This window comes from Chelon labrosus (genome assembly GCF_963514085.1).
Source record: "Chelon labrosus genome assembly, chromosome: 12".
Classification (NCBI taxonomy): Eukaryota; Metazoa; Chordata; class Actinopteri; order Mugiliformes; family Mugilidae; genus Chelon; species Chelon labrosus.
In genome coordinates, this window is record NC_140345.1 from 633,256 (window position 1) to 658,674 (window position 25,419).

At 42.7% G+C, this 25,419-nt stretch overlaps 2 protein-coding genes across 2 annotated transcripts in view; one reads left to right on the forward strand and one right to left on the reverse strand.

Moving 5' to 3' along the window:
- Positions 1-13,117: 13,117 nt before the first annotated feature.
- seraf (Schwann cell-specific EGF-like repeat autocrine factor) lies at positions 13,118-19,035 on the forward strand. The gene is made up of 5 exons (XM_084557902.1): positions 13,118-13,383; positions 13,592-13,687; positions 13,919-14,023; positions 14,760-14,855; positions 15,119-19,035. Exons 1-5 carry the CDS (start codon positions 13,161-13,163, stop codon positions 15,229-15,231), a joined length of 633 nt encoding a protein of 210 aa, XP_084414028.1. The 5' UTR covers positions 13,118-13,160; the 3' UTR covers positions 15,232-19,035.
- A 429-nt stretch (positions 19,036-19,464) lies between these two features.
- vwde (von Willebrand factor D and EGF domains) overlaps positions 19,465-25,419 on the reverse strand; it is a gene marked incomplete at both ends in the record, with an annotated part of 65,639 nt that continues 59,684 nt past the window's right edge. The window contains 2 exons of the mRNA XM_084557799.1: positions 19,465-19,488; positions 19,610-19,707. Of these exons, the coding sequence (XP_084413925.1) occupies positions 19,465-19,488; positions 19,610-19,707 (122 nt within the window). The remainder of the gene's footprint in view (positions 19,489-19,609; positions 19,708-25,419) is intronic.

Consider the following 25,419-nt stretch of genomic DNA (forward strand, 5'->3'; position numbering starts at 1 on the left):
CATTGTTTATTCATTGTGTGCAAATACCAGCTTTGTCACAATATTATAGACAAATTCATTGAGCAACATTAGAATGGAGGTTTCACAGGGACAATCTGTTCACATCAGGAAATTTTAATCAACAATTAGGTGCTCCAGTCAAACCTCAAAACAACGTGGAAATATTGCTGGAAATATTACATTTCTGTTAGTTTTGACCAGCTGCTTTGATGCAGGTGATTGGAAACAATTTTGAATAATTATCCATAATTACTGAGATTAGCTCAAATAATTGTCAACAGGCAATTAACTAATAATTGTGACAGGCCTGCAAAAGAGTCACTGAAACTTAAGTCTGGCTGAGTTCACTGAAGAGTGGACTTGGAGGTCAATGAGTGGCTCCACCACTGGGGGGCCTAAACAAAGGAATAAACTGCTTTTAAAAGTAAGTATGTTTGCTTAAAGAATCTAAGTGGACCATCTCTTGCATAGCTATGAATGGAAAAAGCTGCATTCCATGGATCCATAAGATCCAAAGAAAGTCCAGATCATAAATTTGAATTGACCTAATTTTCTGATTGTTTTCTGTTTGTGCTGACCAAGCTCTCCTCAGTGGGGCTAGAAAAGCTATGAATGTCTCCCGTGTAACACGGTATGTTCACATCTGCTGCTGTCATTAAAACACCAGCTCACTTCCTCTTTAGGATCCGTAGTCAGGGTTGGAGCTGGAATACATGCAGTGGAAAAACCAAAATCAGGTTTCCTTCTGTCCCTTATCTACTTTAGTTCCGTTACATGAAAATACTAAAACATGTTTTCACTCTGTTCTGGGTTTTGTTACTATGGGTTATTAAGGTTGATGTAAAAAATTGTCACAATTTTTATTTTTTTTAAATTTAATTTACAATACAGTAAAATGTGCAAAAGGTGGTATATATGCGAAAATAAGCAGCGAACACTTTTTTTGTAAGACTTTGACTTTTTTTGTTTTTAACTTTGTCTATTTAGTGTTCAACTGCAAAACATTTTCCTTAAAAAATATCTTGCACTGAATATTGGCAAATGCAACAGATTTCCCATTCTCTGAAATTACTGTACTTTCTGAAATTACAGTATTAACTTTCAACAGTGTTTTTTATTTAATATATGTTAAGTCTTATAGTTATTTAAATAATTTATTATTCTTTGACTTCACTGACATGATGATTATTATTGTGTTTTCCATCTTTTAATTTACATACAGGCATTTGAGCCAGCCTAACATTGCTTTTTTAAGGAGGACAAGTAGAGTTGTTAATTAATAAGTGTGCTATCACTGTGTAAATAAACTAAAAACCAGTGAATGTTCAAGTAAGTATGTTGCTATACAACAGTCTAAAGTTGATATGTGTTTAAAGTTGAAACATCAGAACCGAAATGTCAGAAAAGAGAGAGACAATGGATCACATGTAAACAAATGTAAACATGGAAACTAATATTCCTACTGTATAATAATCAGAAAAAAAAAGCAACAGAAGAGACTAACCCGATCAGAGGGAGTTTTCAATCAGACTGAGAGGGGTGGTGTAGAATAGGAAAATATTTTTAGGAAAATATCTGCTGGTTTCTCCCTAGTTGTGATAAATCCATTTTTTTCTGAGCATGTTTGCTCCACGTGGGGTAAACATCAGGTTTCCAGGAGGGACAAAAACATGGAGGTAGCAAAACAACAATTGTTCAAACAAGATGAATGAAGCCTACACTGATGTGGGGAGCAACGTTGAAAATGTCAAAACTCCTTGGTCATCTTCTTGTACTCGAGGAAAAAACTTCTTCCTCTGTTGTATTTCTAGAGATTTGACTCTCCACAGCAGCAGAACCTCTTAGTCAAGAAAGTTCTATGATGTTTTGGTACATCATAGAATATACATCTGTGTGATCAGATCATGTTATTTACCATCCATGTAAAGTTAATGTTAAGTTGAAATGATTGATCAAAATGATTAATTGAGTTGAAGAAATACTGTGAACATAGTCATCAAGAGAGAGAGAAAGAGAGCTGTGTAAAAGCACACTGCTATTGCATGGTTGTGTTATTGTCATTACCCCCCCGCCCCCGACACCGCATAGTTCATATGGGCCCAGCATTTGTTTTCACTGCATGTAAAAGGAAATGGCTTTACCACATGTGCTCTACATGAACTTGCATCTTAAAACAGGACTTTTCTAAGCAGTGAGGCTCCAAACTGAACTTGTTCTAGTCAGTCACTGGATGCAATCTTCCTTAAAAGATATCCTGATCTACTATTAACTATTAAAGGCAACTTTAAATTGCACTTAATTCAGGTTATCTGCTGTTACTGCAATATAGCAGAAGAAAGAACATTTCTTCAAACAGTCTCTTTGCTGTTTCCCTGGACAGCCAACAGAACAGAAAGAAATGAAGCTGTTATCTGTAATATAATCAGAAGAAGCAGCAAGGCTTGATAATAAATTACAGTTCAGTGAGAAAATGTTGTTCTTTGATGTCAACTTTTAGGTAAAGTGACCGATATAGGTGCTGTTTGTCCAACAGAAGTGTGGATCAACTGGGAAAATAGATCATTTTTGGTTTCTTATTTTTAAAAAGCTAATATACACTATGAACTTAACTTGATTACAGTGAATATTAAAAGTCTACACACCTGTTAAATTGCCAGATATTTGTGATGTAAAAAAAAATGAGACCAAGAAAAATAATTTCAGAACTATTTCCATCTATACAGTAATGTCACCTTTAACCTGTACAACTCGACTGAAGAACAAATTGAAATCTTTTGTGATTTCAAAAGGCTTTTCTTAACATTTTCTTAGTTGCATCTTACAGCAAAAGGCATGGCCTGCAGAGAGTTTCCAAAGCATCAGAGGGATCTCATAAAGGGTTAAAGGGTACCTCATATAGTTTCTCATAGTTGCTCATAGAGTAGTATTCCAACAATTCTGTGTTTTCTGCCCTTGCCCACCTATGTCTTGTTCCAGTAGCCCATTTCTCATCAGGTTGCCCTGGTTCCTTAGCACCTGACGCGGACCTTGACCTCTGTCATTTGTCTGTGCTCTGATGTTTGTTGAGATAGGCCTTGATACATTAATGTCCATTCTATGTGTTTCTTGGCCCAAACAAATCTCTTCTGCTTGTTGCTTTTCCTTAGTAGTGGTTTTCTAGCAGCGATTTGAACAGTCTCCTCTGAACAGTTGATGTAGAGCTTTACCTCTAAGGTAAAGTGCTTTATTTGTCATTATACAACGTATCATACGACGAAATTACATGGTCGGATGGAGGGTTAGTCCTGAGCCGCTGCGACCTCACACGCTGCCACTGTGGGCCAACCTGACCCGGCGACCCTAGCATGTTTTGATGATGGGAGGAAACCGGAGTGCCCGCAGAAAACCCACGCAAACACGGGGAGAACTCCACACAGAAAGGCCACCGTGCTGCTACTAGCAGTGAGGTGCTGTTAACTTGCGATTTCTGAGGCCGGTGACTCGGATGAACTTAAACTCAGCAGCAGAGGTGATTCTTGGTCTTCCTTTCCTGGGCCGGTCCTCATGTGAGCCAGTTTCGTCGTAGCGCTTGATGGTTTTTGCAACTGCACTTGGGGACACATTCAAAGTTTTTCCAATTTTCCGGACTGACTGACCTTCAGTTCTTAAAGGAATGAAGGACTGTCTCTTTACTTAGCTGATTGGTTCTTGCCATAATGTGAATTCAAACAGTCAAGTAGGGCTGTCAGCTGTGTACCAACCTGACTTCTGCACAACACAACTGATGGTCCCAACCCCATTAAGAAGGCAAGAAATGTGAAGTGAAAACCATTTCAGGTGACTACATCATGAAGCTCATTGAGAGAAGTCCAAGGGTTTGCAGCGCTGTCAACCAAGGGAGGCTACATTGAGGACTCTAAAATGTGAATCATATTTAAAGAGAGAGAGAGAGAGAAAGAGAGCTGTGTAAAAAATCTACAGTATTAGCAGCAGTGACCACACTCCAGTTGTTTCCTCACAGGGAGGCATTGTAGAGTCCCCTGAGGGACAACCATCCTCCTCAACCTGTCGGTGGAGCAGGACAGAGACAGCAGCTAGAGACAGTGACTATGATGTCACGTAGAAGAGGGTGGTGGACATTGTTGATTTTGTTCAAAGTCCTTGCATCTGCCACCGATGTCAGGGACTCCAGCTCTGCCCCTACCACAGAGCTCGTCTTATGTATGCTGCGAGGTACCCTTATTCTTAGTGCTCCCTCCCCAGCACACCAAGCGTAGAGGAGACGTAGAAGGCACTGGTAATGATAGTCCAGTAGAACAAGTCCAGCAACTTCCGGTAGATGTTAAATGACCATAGCCTCCTGAGGAACTAAAAACAAACAGTTCGAAATACCAGTCAATGTTGGTACAAAACTTTCAGGCTTTAGCTAGAAAGCTGAAGGTGAATAGGAACTTAATCTTCCAGCATGACAACAAACCAAACCATACATTTAAATGAACAAAAGAATGGCTCACCACAAGAAGATTAAAGTGTGGAGTGATCTGAAAAGGGCTGTGCACAGGAGATGTCCTTGCAGTCTGAGAGAATCTACAGTTAGGACCAGAAATATTTGACAGTGACACAATCTTCATGGTAAATGGCCTTGTTTTTATATACCGCTTTTCTACCTATTGGTACTCAAAGCGCTTTACAGTCACAGGCACATCTACCCATTCGCTCCTACAAGCACACACACATTCACACACCAGTGCCACTGCACTGGGAGTACCTGGGGATTCAGTGTCACACTTCGGCATGTGGTACATTCCGGGGATCGAACCGACAGAATTCATCCGACTGATTCTGTCTTCTGTCACACCGTCAAGTTACCTGTGTCACTAACCCAGAGCCATTGGAGGCCCTGCATGCCCATGCCATCACACATCACGCGTCCACCAGGTTTTACAGAAGATGTGGTGTACTTTGGATCACGATCTGTTCCGAGCCTCCTGCATACTTTTTTCTTCGCATCATTCTGGTACAGGTTGATCTTAATTTAATCTGTCTAAAGAATGCTGTGAACAACAAGGGAATAGCCCATGCAGCCAATGAAATAGCTTTTGAGTCAATTGTCCAATTACTTTTGGTCCTTTGAAAAAAAGACAGCTACATACACTCCTGATCAAAATTTTAAGACCAGTTGAAAAATTGCAAGAATTTACATTTTGCAGTGTTGGATCTTAAGAAGGTTCTAAGTAGTGCTTCAAAATGCGAAAAGAAGAAATGGGAGTGAGACAAGCAAAAAATTTGAGTAAGCAATTTATTGCAAACAACCATTAAACTGAAATAGGCTGTTCATCAGCTGATCAAAAGTTTAAGACCACAGCCTTTAAAAGCCCAAATCTTCGCAAAAATGTGGATTCAGTATCATTTTCTGTCAGGTACCCACACTGTCATGACCTCCTGATGGCAAAGGCAAAAAAGCTTTCTCTCTTTGAACGCGGTCGGATTGTTGAGCTGCATCAGCAAGGCCTCTCGCAGCGTGCCATTGCTGCTAAGGTTGGAGGCAGTAAGACAGTCATTTTAAACTTCTTAAAAGATCCTGAGGGTTATGGGGAAAAAAAGTCAAGTGGTAGACCCAAAAAAATTTCACCGGCCCTGAGCCAGAGGATCCAATTGGCTGTCCGTCAAGACACGGGACGATCCTCGGCCAAAATTAAGCTTGTCACTGGTGCCAACTGCAGTCCCATAACCATTAGACGGCATCTGCGAGAGAAGGGTTTTAAGAACAAAAAACGTCTTCAAAGACCTCGTCTCCTTCAACGGCACAAAATTGCCCCTTTGGAGTTTGCACGAGAGCACCAAACATGGGACACTGAAAGGTGGAAGAAAGTTTTATTCTCTGAGAAAAAATTTAACCTTGACGGTCCTGATGGCTTCCAACGTTACTGGCATGACAAGGAGATCCCACCTGAGATGTTTTCTACACGGCACAGTGGAGGGGGCACCATCATGATCTGGGGGACTTTTTCCTTCAATGGAACAATGGAGCTTCAGGTTGTGCAGAGGCGTCAAATGGCAGCTGGCTATGTGGAGATGTTGCAGGGGGCATCCCTCATGACTGAAGGCCATCGTCTGTGTGGTAATGACTGGATTTTTCAACAGGACAATGCTGCAGTTCACAATGCCCACCTGACAAAAGACTTCTTCCAGTGAAATAACATCACTCTTTTGAACCATCCTGCGTGTTCCCCTGATCTAAATCCAATTGAGAACATTCGGGGTTGGATGGCAAGGGAAGTTTACAAAAATGAACACCAGTTCCAGACAGTGGATGCCCTCCGTGAAGCCATCTTCACCACTTGGAGCAACATTCCCACTAGCCTCCTGGAAACACTAGCATCAAGCATGCCGAAACTAATTTTTGAGGTGATTAACACGAATGGTGCAGTTACTAATTACTGAGTCCTTTTTTGAAAATTTTATTTCTGTTTTAGGGGGTTTTTGGGTTTTTTTGAGATGTGGTCTTAAACTTTTGATCAGCTGATGATGAACAGCCTATTTCAGTTTAATGGTTGTTTGCAATAAATTGCTTACTCAAATTTTTTTCTTGTCTAACTCCCATTTCTTCTTTTTGCACTTTGAAGCACTGCTTAGAACCTTCTTAAGATCCAACAGTGCAAAATGTAAATTCTTGCAATTTTTCAACTGGTCTTAAAATTTTGTTCAGGAGTGTATTAAAGAGCTGTAATTCCTTAATCCTTCCTCCAATTTGGGAGTGAATACCCTCAGATACCCTATATGTTAAGCAGCTAATATTGGTGCTACTGGCAAAATAATACACTGCCTGGACAAAAAAGAGAGTTGCCACTAAAAAAAAGGTCACACACTCTAATACAGTTGAAACCAGATGTTTACATACACTGTGTTAAAAGACACATAAACATTTTTCCCTCACTGTCTTTAGTTAAATCAGACTAAACCTCTCCTGTTTTAGGTCAGTTAGGATTGCCAAAATTATTTCTATTTGCTTAATGCCACAATAATGAGAGAGAGAATTTCTTAGAGAATTTTTTATTACTTTCTTCAAAGTCAGAAGTTTACATAAATATCCTTAGTATTTGGTAGCATTGCCTTTAAACTGTATGACTTGGGTCAAACATTTGCGGTATCCTTCCACATGCTTCTCGCAATAGTCTGCTGGAATTCTGGTCCATTCCTCCTGACAGAACTTAACTGACTCAGGGTTGTAGGCCACCTTTTCAGATCTGCCCACAAATTTTCTACGGGATTGAGATTGGGGCTTCGTGATGGCCACTCCAAAACATTGATTTTGTTGTCCTTAAGCCACTTTGTAACTACTTTGACATTATGCTTAGGGTCATTGTCCATTTGGAAGACCCATTTGCGCCCAAGCTTTAACATCCTGGCTGATGTCTTGAGATGTTTCTTCAATATTTCCACATAATGTTCTTTCCTCATGTTGCCATCTATTTTATGAAGTGCACCAGTTCCTCCTGCGGCAAAACAGCCCCACAACATGATGCTACCACCCCCATACTTCACAGTTAGGATGGTGTTCTCAGGCTTACAAGCTTGCCCCTTTTTCCTCCAAATGTAACGATGGCCATTATGGCCAAACAGTTCCATTTTAGTTTCATCAGATCACAGGACATGTCTCCAAAAATTAAGGTCTTTGTCCCTGTGTGTATTTGCAAACTATAATCTGGCTTTTTTATGTTGCTTTTGGAGTAATGGCTTCTTCCTCGCTGAGTGGTCTTTCAGTCCATGTCGGTACAGGACTCGTTTCACTGTGGAGAATGACGCTCTCTTACCAGCTTCAGCCATCACCTTGGCAAGGTCTTTAGCTTTTGTTCTGGGTTTGATTCGCACGTTTCGGACCAAAACACGTTCATCTCTGGGACAGAGAAACCGTGTCTCCCATGGTGTCTATACTTGCATATAATTGTTTGAAGAGATGAACGTGAAATTGTAACGAAGGATGAACCAGACTTGTGGAGCACCACAATTCTCTTCCTGATATCTTGGCTGATTTCTTTAGATTTTCCCATGATGTCAAACAAGGAAGCAGTGTGTTTGAGGTGTAGCCTTAAAAGAGTGTGGTGACATTAGGAGAGAGTCTCGCCGTCCAACGAAGCCGTTGCCCCGGGGAGTTGGACGGTGGTACAAGCTCAGACCCCGGGGGAGGGTCTCGCAGAGCGGGCGAACTAAGTACAATCTTTTACTCAACTTTGTATGTACTTGTTATTTAGTGTGTGTGTTTATAGGTCGGCCTATTTTTATATTTTATATGAAGTGGTGGGGTTGCCGGGGCAGGAGTGACGGGCTTGCGGGTGGGCGGTCTAGGGGTGCCATATACTGCAGGTTAGCCGTGTGTGGGGTGTTGCATGGACTCTGCGTGCTGTGTTAAAGCGTGCCTAAAAAGCTAGTGATACTAGCCTGATGTGCAGTGGGTTCTCATTCTGCGTGCTGTGTTAAAGCGTGCCTTAGAAGCTAGGAAGCTAGCCAATATGTAGTGGATTGTCACTGATTGGTATTAGAGGCGAGCCTGTTGTTGTTGTGACCCTCCAGAAGGAAGCCTGCGCCCCCGACCGGCATCTCCCTGTCAGATCGGAGCCCCCACGTGTTTTATGAACTCTTGCCAATTATTAATAAAGATTGTTCCCTGTTATACACCATCCTTGTCTGTGTGTTTGTTCAGAGGTTCTGACATCCTTAGCTTTTATAGCTAAAAGTGAAAACCCGCAATTATTACAATACAACCACAGGTGTGCATCCAATTAACTCAAATGTTGTCTGTTAACCTATCAGAAGCTTCCAAAGCCATGACATCATCATCAGGGCTTTCCTTCATTGTTTAAAGACATAGTAATCTTTGTGTATGTAAACTTCTGACTTTGAAGAAAGTAGTAAAAATCTCTAAGAAATTCTCTCTCTCATTATTGTGGCATTTAGCAAATAGAAATAATTTTAGTAATCCTAAGTGACCTAAAACAGGAGAGGTTTGGTCTGATTTAACTTCAGACAGTGAGGAAAAAAGGTTTTTGTGTCTTTTAACACAGTGTATGTAAACATCTGGTTTCAACTGCATGTCGTTGGACCGCCTTTAGCTTTGATTACAGCATGTAATCAATTCGCTGTGGCATTGTTTCAGTAAGCTTCTGCAATACCACTAGATTTATTGTCATCTAGTGTTGCATTAATTTTTCACCAAGATCTTGTATGGATGATGGGAGAGTCTGACTACTACGCAAAGTCTTCTCCAGCACATCCCAAAGATTCTCAATGGGGCTAAGGTCTGGACTCTGTGGTGGCCAATCCATGTGTGAAAATTATGTCTCATGCTCTCTGAACCACTTTCACAATTTGAGCCCAATGAATCCTGGAATTGTCATCTCGAAAGATGATGGTCCCGGGTTCGAATCCATGGGCCGACTGGGCCTTTCTGTGTGGAGTTTGCATGTTCTCCCTGTGTCTGTGTGGGTTCTCTCTAGCGGTGGAAAAAAGATTCGGGATCCGGCTCATTGAACCGGCCACCAAAGATGACTCAAGAATCATAAATCTAGACGTCTACTGAATCGGCTCAGTTGAATCCTACCACATTTGATTAATATATAATAAATAAATGGCACCACCAAATATGTACATTTTGCTTCTCTGCCGAGTGAGATCACAAAATGTAGCCTACTACTCGACCTGACCACTAGCAGCGCCACCTGCACTCAGCCAGCAGGGATTCATAAGTAGCGAATCTATAGCAGATCCGCCACTCATGAGTCCGCTGTTGATTCGCCACTCATGAGTCCGATCCGTCACTCATGAGTCCGCTGCTGATTCGCTACTCATGAGTCCGATCTGTCACTCATGAATCCGCTGCGGATCCGCCACTCATGAGTCTCAGCTTAACCGAGAGCTGGGAGTCAACAGCCATTCACTCGGTCGGCAGAGAAACGAAACTTAACGTTGTGAGTGAATTAATAGCCTCTGCATCCACTCCACATACATTTTAGACCATAAGAAAATAAAATATTATTTCGTAGTAGTGACCATGTCCTCATTCTTTTTTCTTTTTTTTTTTTTTTGCACAGTTTAAGCTTATGTAAGATTGATATGATTTTCAGTAGGCCTATGTATCACAACTGATGAATGGCAATAACAGGTAACTAATAATCCTTTATTAGGTGTTTACTATGCTTTATTATGTCTCGAGTGAATGTACTGGAAACACTTTATTTCGCAATCGGGCCATTTTGGGTCAAGTGACTTAAAAAAACCGGGCTCATACAAGTGAGTGACTCAGACCGATCCGAATCCCTCAAAAGATCCGGGTTTTACACTAGCCTACTAGTTCTCTCCAGGTACTCCGGCTTCCTCCCACCATCCAAGGACATGCTCATTAGGTTAATTGGTGATTCGAAATTGGCCGTAGGTGTGAGTGTGAGTGTGAATGGTTGTCTGTCTCTCTGTGTTGGCCCTGCGATTGACTGCCCAGATAGCCATTACATTTGGCCCGGATCCGTTTTAAGCCCCTTGCCTCCGTTTCTAGCTTAGAGACGTTTTCTGATTGTGAACCAGATCCGTGCCAGATAGAGGTTTCAGCTTAAACATTCTAACTGCCATCAGTTCAGTATTTATATCATTTTACAGATCTGGCCCAGATCACTTTTCCCATAGGTTACCGAAAGACATTAGCTGTGTCTGACACTGATTTGGTCCAGATCTGCAATATGAATCTGAGCCGATACTGTTTTCACATAGGCTACACTGGTGTGGCCCGAATCTGTGATACATATCTGAGCCGATTGCATTTAAAAAAGGGCTAAAAACTGCTCTGGCCCATATCTGCAAAACGGATTTGAGCCAGCACTGTTTTGACAGAGACAGATAGCCACTGGACGCTGTAACGGAACAGGGCCGCAACCGCAAAACCTTAGAGCCGGGTCTGGCCCGCATCCGCCTCACGGACTCGTTCCTGAGTCCAAATGCACATCGAGCCGAAGCCGTTTCTGGTCTGTTTTTAGGGGTTGTTGCGGATATATGCCAGCGCCGATCCAGCACCGCCTGATCATCCCGTTACAGATGCGTAACGGGTGCGTGAAACGATTCCGCCTACCGGAGCTGTGCCGGATGTGTTACGATTCCGCTTAAATCACCACTGGATTGTCCTTTTGCCTTATTTTCGGCATTTTTGTCAGTTAGCATGAGATAAATGCATTGTCATTAAGCTGAGCAATCAGTGTTTAAAAACTATACAGTACATTTTGTGATGCTATAAGGTCCGTTACAGCACAGGTCCGTTTGAGCTCCGTTTTAGGTCCGTTTTACGACAGCGCCCAAAGTGCCAAGTGAACGTTGGGTCTGGCTTGACTGTCGTCTTGCAGATACGGCCCACATCCGTACTACGGACTTCAGCCAGAAGCGCCAAAAAATATCATCAAACCAAGCTGTCAACGCAGATTTATCTGACCAGCTATGCACACGTAAGTTTTTATGTGTTTATTCTATGTGTTTATTATGTACATCTATTTGTTTGTGTTTATTCTAATTTACTATTACTTAAACGTGAAAGTGAAATGCTGTTTGCTTTGTAGATAGCAGTTACAGGCTGTTATTTGCGCACCACGAGTCTGTGTTAGCCGTTTGATGTTAAAGCCGCATCTATAGCGCTACTGCGCTATACAAATAGGCTAGCATGAGTGTTGCGCAGAATAGACCCAATTATAGGATAACCGAATCAACTTTTTAATATCATGACATATATTTGCGCTAATGTGCTGAATTTTAAAAGGTGGTCTTAGCTTAGGATGACCAGACGTCCCCGGTTTCAGGGGACAGTCCCTTTTTGGTTGCCTCTGGGAAAATACAGAAAAAACTACCTATGTCCCTGTTTTTTGAAGATAAAACTTGTATGTATTTCAATCAGATTGACAGTCAAACTAAAAATGTCCCCGTTTTTTCCAAAATTTTGGGATTATGTCCCCGGTTTTGGTCTCGGACATCTGGTCGGCGGACAGGATCGAGGAGGACGTCAGCAGCAGGAGCAGCAACAGCAACTGCCACAGCACCCACCGAGTGATTTTGTTTATGTTTTTTTTTTTTTTTTTCACGTTGTGTTAATAGCCTGTGCGGGGTTTTTTTAATCCATTAATTCTGTGTTTGTTGTTCTCTGTGTTCTGTGTTAATTGTTGACTTTGTTCATGACTTTGTTGTTCGTTTTTTATAATTAAATCTATGAATTCGTGGTCATTAACTCTGTGTTTGTTAACTTTGTTCACGTTGTTTTAGTATGCTATGCGTTTTAATCATTAAAACGATTTATTTCAGCTATAGCCTATACGCATTGCTCCAACTGAAACCTGCCGAAAATAAGGCAAAAGGACAATCCAGTGGTGATTTAAGCGGAATCGTAACACATCCGGCACAGCTCCGGTAGGCGGAATCGTTTCACGCACCCGTTACGCATCTGTAACGGGATGATCAGGCGGTGCTGGATCGGCGCTGGCACATATCCGCAACAACCCCTAAAAACAGACCAGAAACGGCTTCGGCCCGATGTGCGTTTGGACTCAGGAACGAGTCCGTGAAGCGGATGCGGGCCAGACCCGGCTCTATCGTTTTGCGGTTGCGGCCCTGTTCCGTTACAGCGTCCAGTGGCTATCTGGGTGGAGACCTGTCCAGGGTGTACCCCTGCCTCTCGCCCGATGACAGCTGGGATTGGCTCCAGCAGACCCCCGTGACCCTTAACAGGAATAAGCGGGTACAGAAGATGAATGAATGAATGAATGAATGAAAACAACATTTTGCATGAGTGCTGCAAGCTAGCTTGTATTTAAAATAAAAAGTATAACAGATAGCTCTTAACGCGACTAGAGGTGCTTGCTAAGAGGAAGTTGACGTCAAGTGGTGTTTTTGTTTATGCATTTATGCATTAATTATAAGTTTCCTTCAACTACTGTGTGTGCATGTTATCTGTGGTCAGAAATAGTAGTCTCCAGCCTGCCCCCACACCCGGAAGGTCCTCACCGCCCCTCCCCGTCTGCTGCCTTCGGCGCTACACTGGTTGTAGCTTCCCTGAGTGCAACGCTGGGAGCGAGGCGGAAAGATCTCAGGCGTTTACCACTTTCTTCGTCCACCTCAACTTATCTTCTACTTCCCAGCTGAGATACGAAACACAACCAGCTATGGGGTTTGTGTGTCTCAGCTCAAAGGTTTTCCCTTTTACTACATTTCTCGCACTTGTCGGTGTTTGCTCCGGAGGTTCGGACGCGCCCCGTGGAGTCGCGGTCGGGTTCGTTTTCGACCCCAAAGCGACGTGCGACCCGCCGTGCGAACATGGAGGAATCTGCATACGCAAGAACACATGCTTCTGCTCCAAGGGCTATGAAGGAGAGACCTGCAAATATGGTGATGTGAAAAAAACTCCTGTCTGACTTTATTTTGAAAATGTCAGTATAACAAAATAAAACCACACACAAGATGAACAGTATATTCAACAGGTTTTATGCAATTTACGATCAGTGTGATAATTTACATAGAGCCATATAATAACTGTTTATTCATTTAAACAATTTAAACGAGAATAAAAACAGTAATCACAGTAATATTCTTGCAGCCAATTGTTATCCCAAATGTAAAAATGGAGGATCATGTCTTCGTCCTGGAAAATGCAGATGCCCTCCTGGATTTGGAGGAAGATACTGTCACAAAGGTAAGTTTATTTTGTTACTGATATTAATATGTGATAGATTACAGAACAGTCCTTTTAACTTCCATTTGAAAGCCAAAAGTGGTAGCAGGTTTTTAAAAATAGCGATGACATGTGAAGAACTTTTTGGCATGTGGGATAGTTTTTGGAATATTTCGGGTAAAGTAAGCTGAAACATTTGCTGAGAGGTGAGAGCATCTCATGAACATCCCTGCTGATAACTGTCTGTTGCAGTGACGTGTGATGGCGGATGTTGGAACGGAGGGGAATGCACTGCTGTCAACGGAGTGGCCAAGTGCATGTGCCCTTCGAGCTGGACTGGATCAAAGTGCCAAGAGGGTCTGTTTATGGCTAATAACCCAATTACCACCAAAGGTTAAAGGCACCACACTGAGTCTAATAATGCTAATAATTTGCAGAATTAACTGCAAAGAAATTGGAGTTCATTCTTTGACTTCCTTTCCAAACACTAAGATTTTAAGTGTACAACGAGTTAGGTGAGAATACTTCTGAGCTACAGACCAAATGTGGTTAGCTTAACTTAGCATTTGGATGGTGAATGGAATCGAATTCATCTACAATCAGCTCTATTAATCACAAATTATCATAGTATGTCTTTCTTGTTTTAACCATATAAACAGAAAGTGTATAAGATTTTGTGTATGCAGTAAAATTAGAATATTTACATGGAGTTTAACTTTTATCAAGTAACCACACAAACATTTTGGGATGCATTTACAGTGCGATAACAGTTGTTTGAGGTATGGTATGTTGTGTCTTTTTCTCCAAGAGTTCGACGAGAAGATCAATATTTTCATGTTGGAAACCAGGGAGAAATTGCTAATCTGTCTCAAAAAAAGTAGTGCATAACTCCTCATCTTCTCCCACAACTTGTTTTTACAATTTGGCTTTTGTATGATTTAAACAAACTAGAAATGATGTGTTAATTAGGGAGTTACAGTAACAGTTAACCCCAGACTTCATGCTAATTTTTAGCATACACTGCTTCCAGTAAATGTGTCTAACTAGCTGAAGGCCCAGTCTAATATGTCATTGTGGTTTGTTACCCATTCAGCAATTTGTCCACAAGGCTGCAGGAATGGAGGGATCTGTGTGGTTCCAGGAATCTGCAGCTGTCCGGAGGGATGGCTGGGCGGTGCCTGTCACACCGGTAAGTTCCCAACCACCAAGCACATTCATATGCATCAACGCACTTTTCTTTTGTTTCTCTTCTTTAACTCCCTCTCTTTTAGACTGTTCAGTTTTCCATCCAAGTTTTATGCAGGTATTTTCTGAGGGAAAGTCCTCAGCTAAGTGTATATTCCAGACGTGACAGAGAATCTCTCACCTCTATGGCCAGCTGCTGTGTTTACAGTGTTAGAATTTACAAGCCTTTCCCCCCAAATGAACACCCCTTGTTTCTCTTGTCTGTAGCTGTTTGCACTCAGCTCTGCCTGAATGGAGGGAAGTGCATTTCTCCCAACAAATGCCGCTGTCGCCCCCCTTTCTCTGGACCTCAGTGCGAGGAGAGGAAACAGTCCCACTAGTGTGGTGCAAATGGGCTAAATCAGGCCCATACACAGTTATAAGGATGATTAAAGTTTTATAGTTGTTTGTTGTGTTTTTATTTTTGTAGCTAAACTGTAGGTACTTCAATTTCATTTACCTTTTGGTATTTTTTTTAAAAGAATCATCAAACCGAGAATGCAGTATACTGCGTTGTAATTTGTGTCATTAAATAAAGTGATCACATCAAACGAGCAGTACATAGTTTTTATTTCGTCAATAGATCAGTAATTGTTATCACAGACAAACAGGCCTGATCAACTATATAAAAATGAAAGCAATAAAAAAGACATGCTATTTCTGCTAACATGTAGCATCTTAGTAAGGCATAATGACAAAGCAGACTTGTTTTTCCTACAAATAAACAGTGCACATCTGATTTGGTCAGCATTTTATGAATGAACCATTACTGAAACTGATTTGTCCTTTTTTTTTTTTTTTTTTACATAATACTGTGCAGTAACAGAGATCTGTATAAATCACTGCTGATACTTTTAACATATGTGTTACTTTGAGCCTTGAGGTAGTGATATACAAGGACGGAAAGACAAGTGCAATTCATCAAGTCCCTCTTAACGTTCAGATGTTACACACGCGCACACACACACTCCTATAACAATTTCCAGTTTCCCTCTTCTTTAGTTTCCTTCATCCCATTACGTCACGCTTGTGTTGCCTGTAAAGTACAGATATACATTTTTTTGATTTCACATAGTTTTCCACAAGGGTGGTGGATGATTTTGATCATCATTGTGTTTCCGTATCGTCACCACATCTTTCACTGGCACCAATGTATTGGCATTATAGTCACAAAACAGTTTCTCATTCTCAAATCAGATGAATAGCCGATAATGTTTACATATACACTCATTAGCCATAACATTATGCCCACTTGCCTAATATATTGTGTTGTGCAAGTTCCCCTTTCAAAAACAACCCTGACCCACTGAGGCGTGGACATGAAACATCTGAAAGTGTGCTGTGGTATCTGGCATCATTATGTTAGCAGCAGCATCCTTTAATCAGGGAATACCATTTCCATGAAAAGATATACAATGGTTAAGTGGGTACATGTCTGTAACATCCATATGGATGTCATGCAAGGTCTCCCTGCAGAACACTGCCCAAAGCACCACATTTTCTCCACCATCTTGCCTTTTTTCAATCCAATTCAATTCAATTTTATTTATATAGCATCAATAACAATACAAATAGTCTCAAGACGCTTTACAACATTAGGTTGGAAACCCAGCCTGAAAACCCCAGAGCAAGGCTGAAGGCGATGGTAGCAAGGAAAGGACTCCCTTCTAACAAGAAGAAACCTTGAGCAGAACCCAGATCATATGGAGCGACCCATCTGCCTAAGGCCGGCCGGGTAGAGACAGAAAAGAGAGCAGAGAACAGCAGGAAAACGAGATAAACATACCTCTGTCATAGATACATACATCTGACTACAAGTGTACATGAAGAATCTGATGATGATACACATATAAGATATAGCTGATGATGTTACAGGACAGTTTGAGAATATAGGCAGGAATCACAGGCAGGTTGGAGAATTGTTCATTCAGGTAGGAGCATTTAACGTGCTATACAGTAAAAGCACAGAATTGCATGACTAGTAATAGATAAGAAATTAGAGGACAGGAGTTCGGTCCCAGAGAAAAGAAAGTGAAGGATAGGAGCTCGGTGCAAGAGAGAAGAGATTAGAAGACGTGCTCAGTGCATCATTGCAGCATAACAGGGGATGGTTCAGTCCAGCCCTAATTATAAGCTCGATCAAAAAGGAAAGTCTTAAGCTTGACCTTAAAAGTAGAGAGGGTGTCTGTCCCCCGAACCCAAACTGGGAGCTGGTTCCACAAGAAAGGAGCCTGATAGCTGAAGGCTCCTCCTACCATTCTACTTTTTGAAATTCTAGAAACCACAAGTAGGCCTGCACTTGGAGATAGAAGTGATCTGTTGGGATGATATGGTGCAATGAGGTTTTTCAGAGCTAGGCCTTTAAGCCTTTAAATTCTATTTTAAAGGGAGCCAATGAAGACAAGCTAAAACTTGAGTAATATGATCTCTCTTGCTAATTCCTGTCAATGCTCTTGCTGCGGCATTTTGAATCAATCGGAGGCTTTTTAAAGAGCGATTTGAACAGCCAGACAGTAATGAATTACAGTAATCCAGCCAGGAAGACACAAATGCATGAACTAGTTTTTCAGCATCACTCTGAGACAGGATGTTCCTAATTTTCACAATATTACGCAGGAAGAAGGCAGTCCTGGTTACTTGCTTTATGTGTGAATTAAAGGACATTTTCTCGTCGAATATAACACCAAGGTTTTTCACAGTATTACTGGAGGCCAAGGTAATGCCATCCAAAGAAACTAAGTGATTAGATAATTAATCTCTGAGATGTTTAGGGCCAAATACAATGACTTCTGTTTTGTCAAAGAGTTAAAGGAAAGAGTAAAAAATTACAGGTCATCCAAGCCTTTATGTCTTTAAGGCATGCTTGGAGTTTAACCAGCTGATTCGTTTCATCTGGTTTCATGGATAAATATAGCTGGGTGTCATCTGCATAGCAATGGAAGTTTATGCTGTGTTTTCTAATAATATTGCCTAAGGAAAACATATGAAGAGTATTGGTCCTACCCTGAGGAACTCCATGACTTACTTTTGTATAAGTAGAAGAATCATTATTGACATGGACAAACTGGAATCTGTCAGACAGATAGGATTCAAACCAGTCTAATGCAGTTCCTTTAATCTTGATCACACGTTCAAGTCTCTGTAGTAAAATATTATGATCAATAGTGTCAAATGCAGCACTAAGATGTAGAACAAGTATAGAGACAAGTCCAGCCATGAGGAGACCAGAGCTATTTCTGTACTATGATGAACTCTCAAACCTGACTGAAACCCTTCAAACAAACCATTCCTGTTTAAATGGTCACACAACTGATTAGCAACAACTTTTTCTAGAATTTTGGAAATAAAAGGAAGGTTGGAAATTGGTCTATTGTTGGCTAAAACATCTGGAGCTAGAGTGGGTTTAAGTAAGCAATAATTACAGCAATCTTAAAAGACTGAGGAACATATCCTGTTAATAAAGATACATTTATCTGGTTTAATATGGAGGTGTCAGTTAACGGAAAAACCTTCTTGAGCAATTTAGTTGCGATGGGATCATCTAGAAGACAGGTTGATGGTTTAGATGCTGTAATTGTTGATGTGAGGTCAGAAAGATCTATTGGAGAGAGGGATCCGGATATTGATTAGGTCTTACAGAAGTTTCTAATGCCACTGTACTTACATCTTTGACAGCTGTCGGAAGGATGCCTTGAATTTTTTCTCTAATGCCTACAAATTTATTTGTAAAGAAGCTCATGAAGTCATTACTACTGAGGGCTAAAGGAATAGATGGCTCAGCAGAGGTGTGGCTCTTTGTCAGCTTGGCTGCAGTGCTGAAAAGAAATCTGGGGTTGTTCTTGTTTTCTTCTATTAATGATGAAAAATACGCTGTTCTTATATTACCAGGCTATGAGAGCTTCTTCGGAATTAGTGGAATGCCAAACTCTTTCCAGCTTTGGGACAGCCTGCTTTGAACTGCGCAACTGTGAATTATACCAGGGAGCCTGCCTCCTCCAGTTCATGACCTTCTTTTTCAGAGGGGCAACAAAGTTTAGAGTTGGACAAAGCAATGCTGCAGTGCCAACAGCAAAATAATCTATTTGTGTAGGAGTTAAATTGTGGTTGCTGTCGTCCACGTCATTGGCACATGGCACTGAGGTAAATAATGAAGGAATTAATTCTTTAATTGCTCCTTGTAATTTGAAAGAAGCTAAAACAGTCTGCAAACAGCAACACCGCACGGTGCAGAAGCAGGAAGTGACGCAATACACTTACTCACGTGACGGATGTCCCACATGCATCAGTTAACCTTGGATGTCCATAATCCTGCCGCTGGTTCTTTTCCTTCCTTAGACAACTTATGAAACCCCACAAGAGCCGCAATTCTGGAGATACTATGACCCAGTCATCTAGCCATCACAGTTTGTCCCTGTCAAAGTCACACAGATTCTTCCACTTGTCCATTTTTCCTGCTTCTAACATCATCTTTGAGGACAAAGTGTTCACTTGCTGCCTGATATATCCCACCAACTGACTATCAGTGTTATTCCCTTTCCCTGTCAGTGGTCATAATGTTATGGCTGATGGGTGAGTTAAATGATGGTGATCTCTGCCTCCTATGTGAAGCAAACACTAGAAATAGTAGAATTTAGAAGAAACAAGTCTTTTAACATTGAAATGATTAAAGCTTCTTTTTATTACAGCACCCTGTACTGTATATGGCCCGTGACTTCTTACCTTTATCGCACAGGTGAAGCCCTTGTAGCCTTTCTGACAGTGGCAGTAGTCGGGCAGAACACACTGCCCTCCGTTTAGACACCGCTGTTTACAGACCGCTGAAGAGAAAGTCAGAATTGAAGGATTTTCTATTTTCTATTGTCTATACCAGGGATGGGCAACTGGCGGCACACGGCCCGCGACCTCACTCGAAGTGGCCCTTAGATTAGTTTCTGAAAATTATAAAAATGTGTCCTCTGCGGCACTGAATCAGTTGTAATGACACAGTTAGCCACTAGATAGCGCCTCTAATGCAGACGCCGCCTCGTGCACGCTTCCACCGGGGTTTTCTCCACCAGTGAAGAAGAGACGTTAAGCCATGGCTAAGAGCGAGAAATCGTGTGTGTGTTTCAGGTGAAATGGGAAGAAGATTATCTGTTCACAGATTTTAAAAGCAAACCAATGTGCTTAGTCTGCTTAGAGACGTTATCTGCCATTAAAGATTTCAATTTAAGTTGCCGTTACAACACGTTGCCCAAAGCTAAATACGAGAAGTATACTGAAGCTGCAAGGGCTGCTATCGTATTGGACCTTAAATCAAAAGTATGCAAACAACAGCGACTTTTTATCAGTGCCCACTGCTGACAGTGGTGAGGTAGAGTGTAAAAATGCACAAATTAGTTCTTGCAATTAATGTTTGTCTGCTGTTGTGCAGATTTCTGCAATCCCTGAGATGGATGGTGATTTGTATGTTTTATTTTCATGAGAAAAAATAACAGTAATTGGTTATTTTTTGGTTTGCTTCTATATATATATTTAAAATGGCAATTTTATCATATCTGGTTAAGTGTGCGGTCCTATGTGGCCCTCTGGTAGTGTCGATGAAAAATTGTGGCCCCCTCCATCATTTAAGTTGCCCATCCCTGGTCTATACCAACTCATCCCTGTGTTGCTTCACCTCATTACCTCATGTCATTATGGTGCAATACCTGGCTCAACTCCTATTGGACTTTGATATCCCAATATTCATGAATGTCATTATGTAGGTGGCAGTAATGCTCAAACTACTCAACAAATTGAGTTAATAAACTGACCTTGGAAATAGTTTTAAGTTGTTGCAGATGTTATCTTACCTCATTTTATTAACCTGTTTTGATAAGCAGTTGATTGTATGCAGAATGCTGGTGGCAGAAACTCATAAAGGTTTGTACAGATAAATAAATATTATCAGGTTCTCAATAGTATTTAAATGGGGGGGGGGGGGGCATTATTTTATTTTTTTGTATTTTGCACCGTTGTTCCCAGCTGCAATAACACCTTAATTTTGCCACGGGGATAAATAAAGTCATTCATTCATTCATCTTCTGTAACCACTTGTTCCTGTGAAGGGTCACGGGGGGGGGGGGGGCTGGAGCCTATCGCAGTTGTCATTGGGCGAGAGGTAGGGTACACCCTGGACAGTTGCCAGTCTATCGCAGGGCTAACACAAAGATACATACAACCATTCACACTCACATGCACACCTATGGCCAATTTAGAATCACCAATTAACCTAATGACCTTGTCTTTGGATGGTGGGAGGAAGCCAGAGTACCCAGAGAGAACCCACGCAGACACAGGGAGAACATGCAACTCCACACAGAAAGGCCCAGTCGGCCTATGGATTCGATCCCAGGACCCATATCTTATCTTGCGAAAAAACATTTATTATTTTTTTAAACGTTCAGGTAAAACAGGGTTTAAGATCCTTTCAAGTTACGTTATTTTTTGGGGGGGGGTTTTTGCGGCGCCGGTTGAAGCCGGCAGCTGCTTGCAACAGCTCTTACTAGATCTCTCTTTTTTTTCCAATTTAATTCACTTTTTGCGTCCCTTTTTGTGGAGATTACTTTTGTATGTACTTTTTAAGACAGCATTACACTTTTTGGTAGCATTGCACAACATCCAAACCGGCCGGCTTAACGATGCAAGAAGCAGCCTGCGTGCGCATTGTTTACAGGAGGGAACCGCTGATCGCCCTCGGGACAGACATGAGATCCCCCGGAGATACTTCGTAAGACCCGCCATTGATGCCAAGCAGCAAAACAACATCGAGAAAAGAAGAGACGTTTCAGACCTGTTCTCCCCTCCATTACCATGAGCAACGTGAGATCGCTGCCAAATAAGGTGTTCGAACTGGCCACGCTAACATGATACCAGCGGGAGTACAGAGAGAGCAACGTCCTTCTGTTTACGGAGACCTGGCTTACACCGAGCATCCCGGACGCCACTGTTATGCTGGACAATTTTCATCTTCTGCGGGCAGACAGAACAGCTGACAGCGGTAAGGGGAAAGGAGGAGGCCTGGCTGTGTTTGTGAACGAGAGGTGGTGTAAACCTACACACTGCACTGTTAAAGCACAACTCTGTAGCAAGGACATCGAACTGTTAGCAGTTAGCATGAGGCCATACTATCTGCCACGGGAGTTTTCACATGCTATTGTGATAGCGGTGTACGTCCCCCCATATGCTAAGACAGACACAGCTTCTGATGCCCTGCTCTCAGTTACCAACAAGCTGCAGACACAGCACCCACAGGCCCTCTTCCTCATCTCTGGAGACTTCAGTCATGTTTCTCCCTCATCTGTTCTGCCCACATACACTCAGTATGTCACCTGCCCCACAAGAGACAATAAAACACTGGACTTGTTTTATGCCAACACCAAGGAGTATAAGCCTATGTGTATAAGCCTACTGTACACAGGCAGCCTGTGGTCCCACGCACGGTGAAGAGGTGGACTGTGGAGAGCGAGGCAGCTCTCAGGGACTGCTTCAACACCACTGTGTGGACAGAACTCTGTGATCCACATGGGGAGGACACCAATGCCATGATAGACTGCATTACAGACTATGTTAACTTCTGCTTTGAGAACACCGTTCCCTCCAGGGTGGTACGGTGCTTCTCAAATAACAAGCCGTGGATTAACCCTGAGATTAAAGCTCTGCTGAAGGAGAAGAAGAGAGCTTTCAGATCAGGAAATAAGGAGGAGCTGAAGACAATACACAAGGAGCTGGGAAAGAAGATCAGGGAGGGAAAGGCCAGCTACAGGAGGAAGATGGAGGAGCAGCTGCAGCGGCAGGACATCAGAGAGGTGTGGAGAAGCCTGGAAACCATTTCGGGCTATAAAACACCCCATGCACAGGTTGGGGGGGATCGGCAGTGGGTCAACGATCTAAATCTACATTTCAATAGGTTTGATCAAGCACCCACTCATCCCCCCATGTAGCTGGTCCCTCACTTGCTGTCACCTGGCTTATGCCCTCCTCACTCAGCCCCTCACACCTTTGGCTCACCAGACCATGTACTCACATCTTCACACCAAGATGGAGCCACTCATAAGATAAGATAAGATAAGATAAGACTTTATTCATCCCCGTGGGGAAATTAGGGCGTTACAGCGGCAGGAAACAACAGTGCAAGATGCAGAAGATACAAAAAAAACATAGAATATAATGAGAGTAGAATACGGCAGACAAATATGTTATGAACAAAAAATATTTACATATTGCATCAGAGAGATTCACAGTGTCTGGTCTGAGTTGAAACAACCAATTTGGATTGAGTAGTTAAAGAGTTAAAGGAGGATAAATATATATATATGTTGACATTCATGAATATCATGAATAAAAACAACAACAAACTCCAATAGGAGTTAAATTATCACTTATTGCAAAAAGAAGGTGTGAGATGATGGTTATATATACTGTACACTGTGCATAAGTCCTGAAAAGCAGCTCAGCAGCTCAGCAGCAGAAGAGTTAGGAAATGCTGATGTTGAAGAGTCTGACTGCTGAGGGGACAAAAGACCTCCGGAAGCGTTCCTTCTTGCACTGTGGGTGCAGCAGTCTTTGGCTGAAAGAGCTTCCCAAAGTCCCAACTGTCTCATACAGGGGATGAGAGGGGTTGTTCCTGATGTTGGACAGTTTAGCCAACATCCTCCTCTCCCCCACCTGCTCCACTGAATCCAGAGGACAGCCCAGGATGGAGCTGGCCCTCTTGATCAGTTTGCCCAGTCTATTCTTGTCCCTCTCCGTGACTCCACCACACCAGCAAACCACAGCGTAAAAGGTTGCTGATGCAACCACAGTGTCATAAAAGGTCCTGAGCAGCGTCCTACACACACCAAAGGACCTCAGTGTCCTCAGCAGGTGGAGGCGACTTTGTCCCTTCTTGTATAGGATATTGGTGTTGTCTGACCAGTCCAGTTTATTGTTCAGGTGAACACCCAGGTATTTATAGCCATCCATGATGTCGATATCAAAACCCTGGATGTTCACCGGCGCTGTGTGTGCTGCCCTCCTTTGGAAGTTAATCAACATCTCCTTTGTCTTGGTGGCGTTGATGTGAAGGTGACTGCGTTCACACCAGTCGACAAAGTCCTCGACCACCTTCCTGTATTCCAGGTCATTCCTGTCTGTTACCCGTCCAACGATGGCTGTATCGTCTGAGAACTTCTGGATGTGGCAGCTGTCTGTGTTGTAGCGGAAGTCTGAGGTGTAGATGGAGAAGAGGAATGGTGAGGTAGTCGATCGTCTATGCAGTCAGCTGGTTGTTTACCCCTGCTCCCTCTAGTTTCCCCTTGAGCAGTGATGGTTGTATTGTGTTAAAGGCACTGGAGAAGTCAAAAAACATGACTCTCACAGTACCTCTGGGCTCCTCAAGGTGCAAAAGGGATCTGTGCAGCAAGTAGATGACAGCGTCATCCACCCCAATGCTCGGTTTGTAGGCAAACTGCAGGGGGTCCAGCTTCGGACTCACAAGGGGTCGGAGGTGGTTCAGGATCAGCCTCTCCATGGTCTTCATCAGGTGAGATGTTAAAGCCACAGGTCTGAAGTGGTTGGGCTCCCTGGCGTGTGTGATCTTTGGTACTGGGATCACACAGGAAGTCTTCCACAGTACAGGAACTTTTTCCAGACTAAGACTCAGATTGAAGATGTACGTAACATGACCACCTGGCTGAGCTGGTCTGCCCAGTCCCTGAGTAGTCTGGAGCAGATGCCTTCTGGACCTGTAGCTTTCCTGGCCTTGATCCTTCCCAATTCTTTTCTCACCTGATGCTTTGTTATGCAGGGGCTGGGGGGACGAGTGGGGGGTGGAGAGGTGTCAGTGGGGTCGTGCAGGGGTGGTTCAGGAGATGCTGTTGGTGCTGGTGGGGGGGGTAGGAGGGGGTAGCCAGAGAGGAAGTGGCTGAGATGCAGACTGATAGTTCACGGGGGTGGGGGAGGGTGGTGGGGTGGATCTTGAGTCAAATCTGTTGAAGAACAGATTGAGTTCGTTTGCCCGCCCTCTGTCTCCAGGTTCTGAGCCATTCCCACTGACCCCATTTGAGCCTGAAATCATCTTCAGCCCTCTCCAGACCTCCCTGGTGTTTTTTTTTCATCCCCTACCCCTGTCCTTCACAGCAGACCAGGTGAGAAAAGAGCCCAGGAAGATAAAAGCGAGGAAAGCAGCTGGACCAGATGGTATCAGCTCCAGGCTCCTTAAATCCTGTGCAGATGAACTGTGTGGAGTTATGGAGCATGTCTTCAACCTGAGCCTTGAGCTGAGAGTGGTACCACAGATTTGGAAGACCTTGTGCGTGGTACCGGTGCCCAAAACATGGCACCCTAAAGACCTCAGCAGCTACAGACCGGTGGCTCTAACATCCCACCTGATGAAGACACTGGAGAGACTGATACTGAGACATCTCCACTCTGAGGTGGGCCCCTCCATGGACCCACTACAGTTTGCCTACCGTCCTAATGTTGGAGTGGAGGACGCCGTTACCTTCCTGGTACACCAAGCTCTCTCTCAC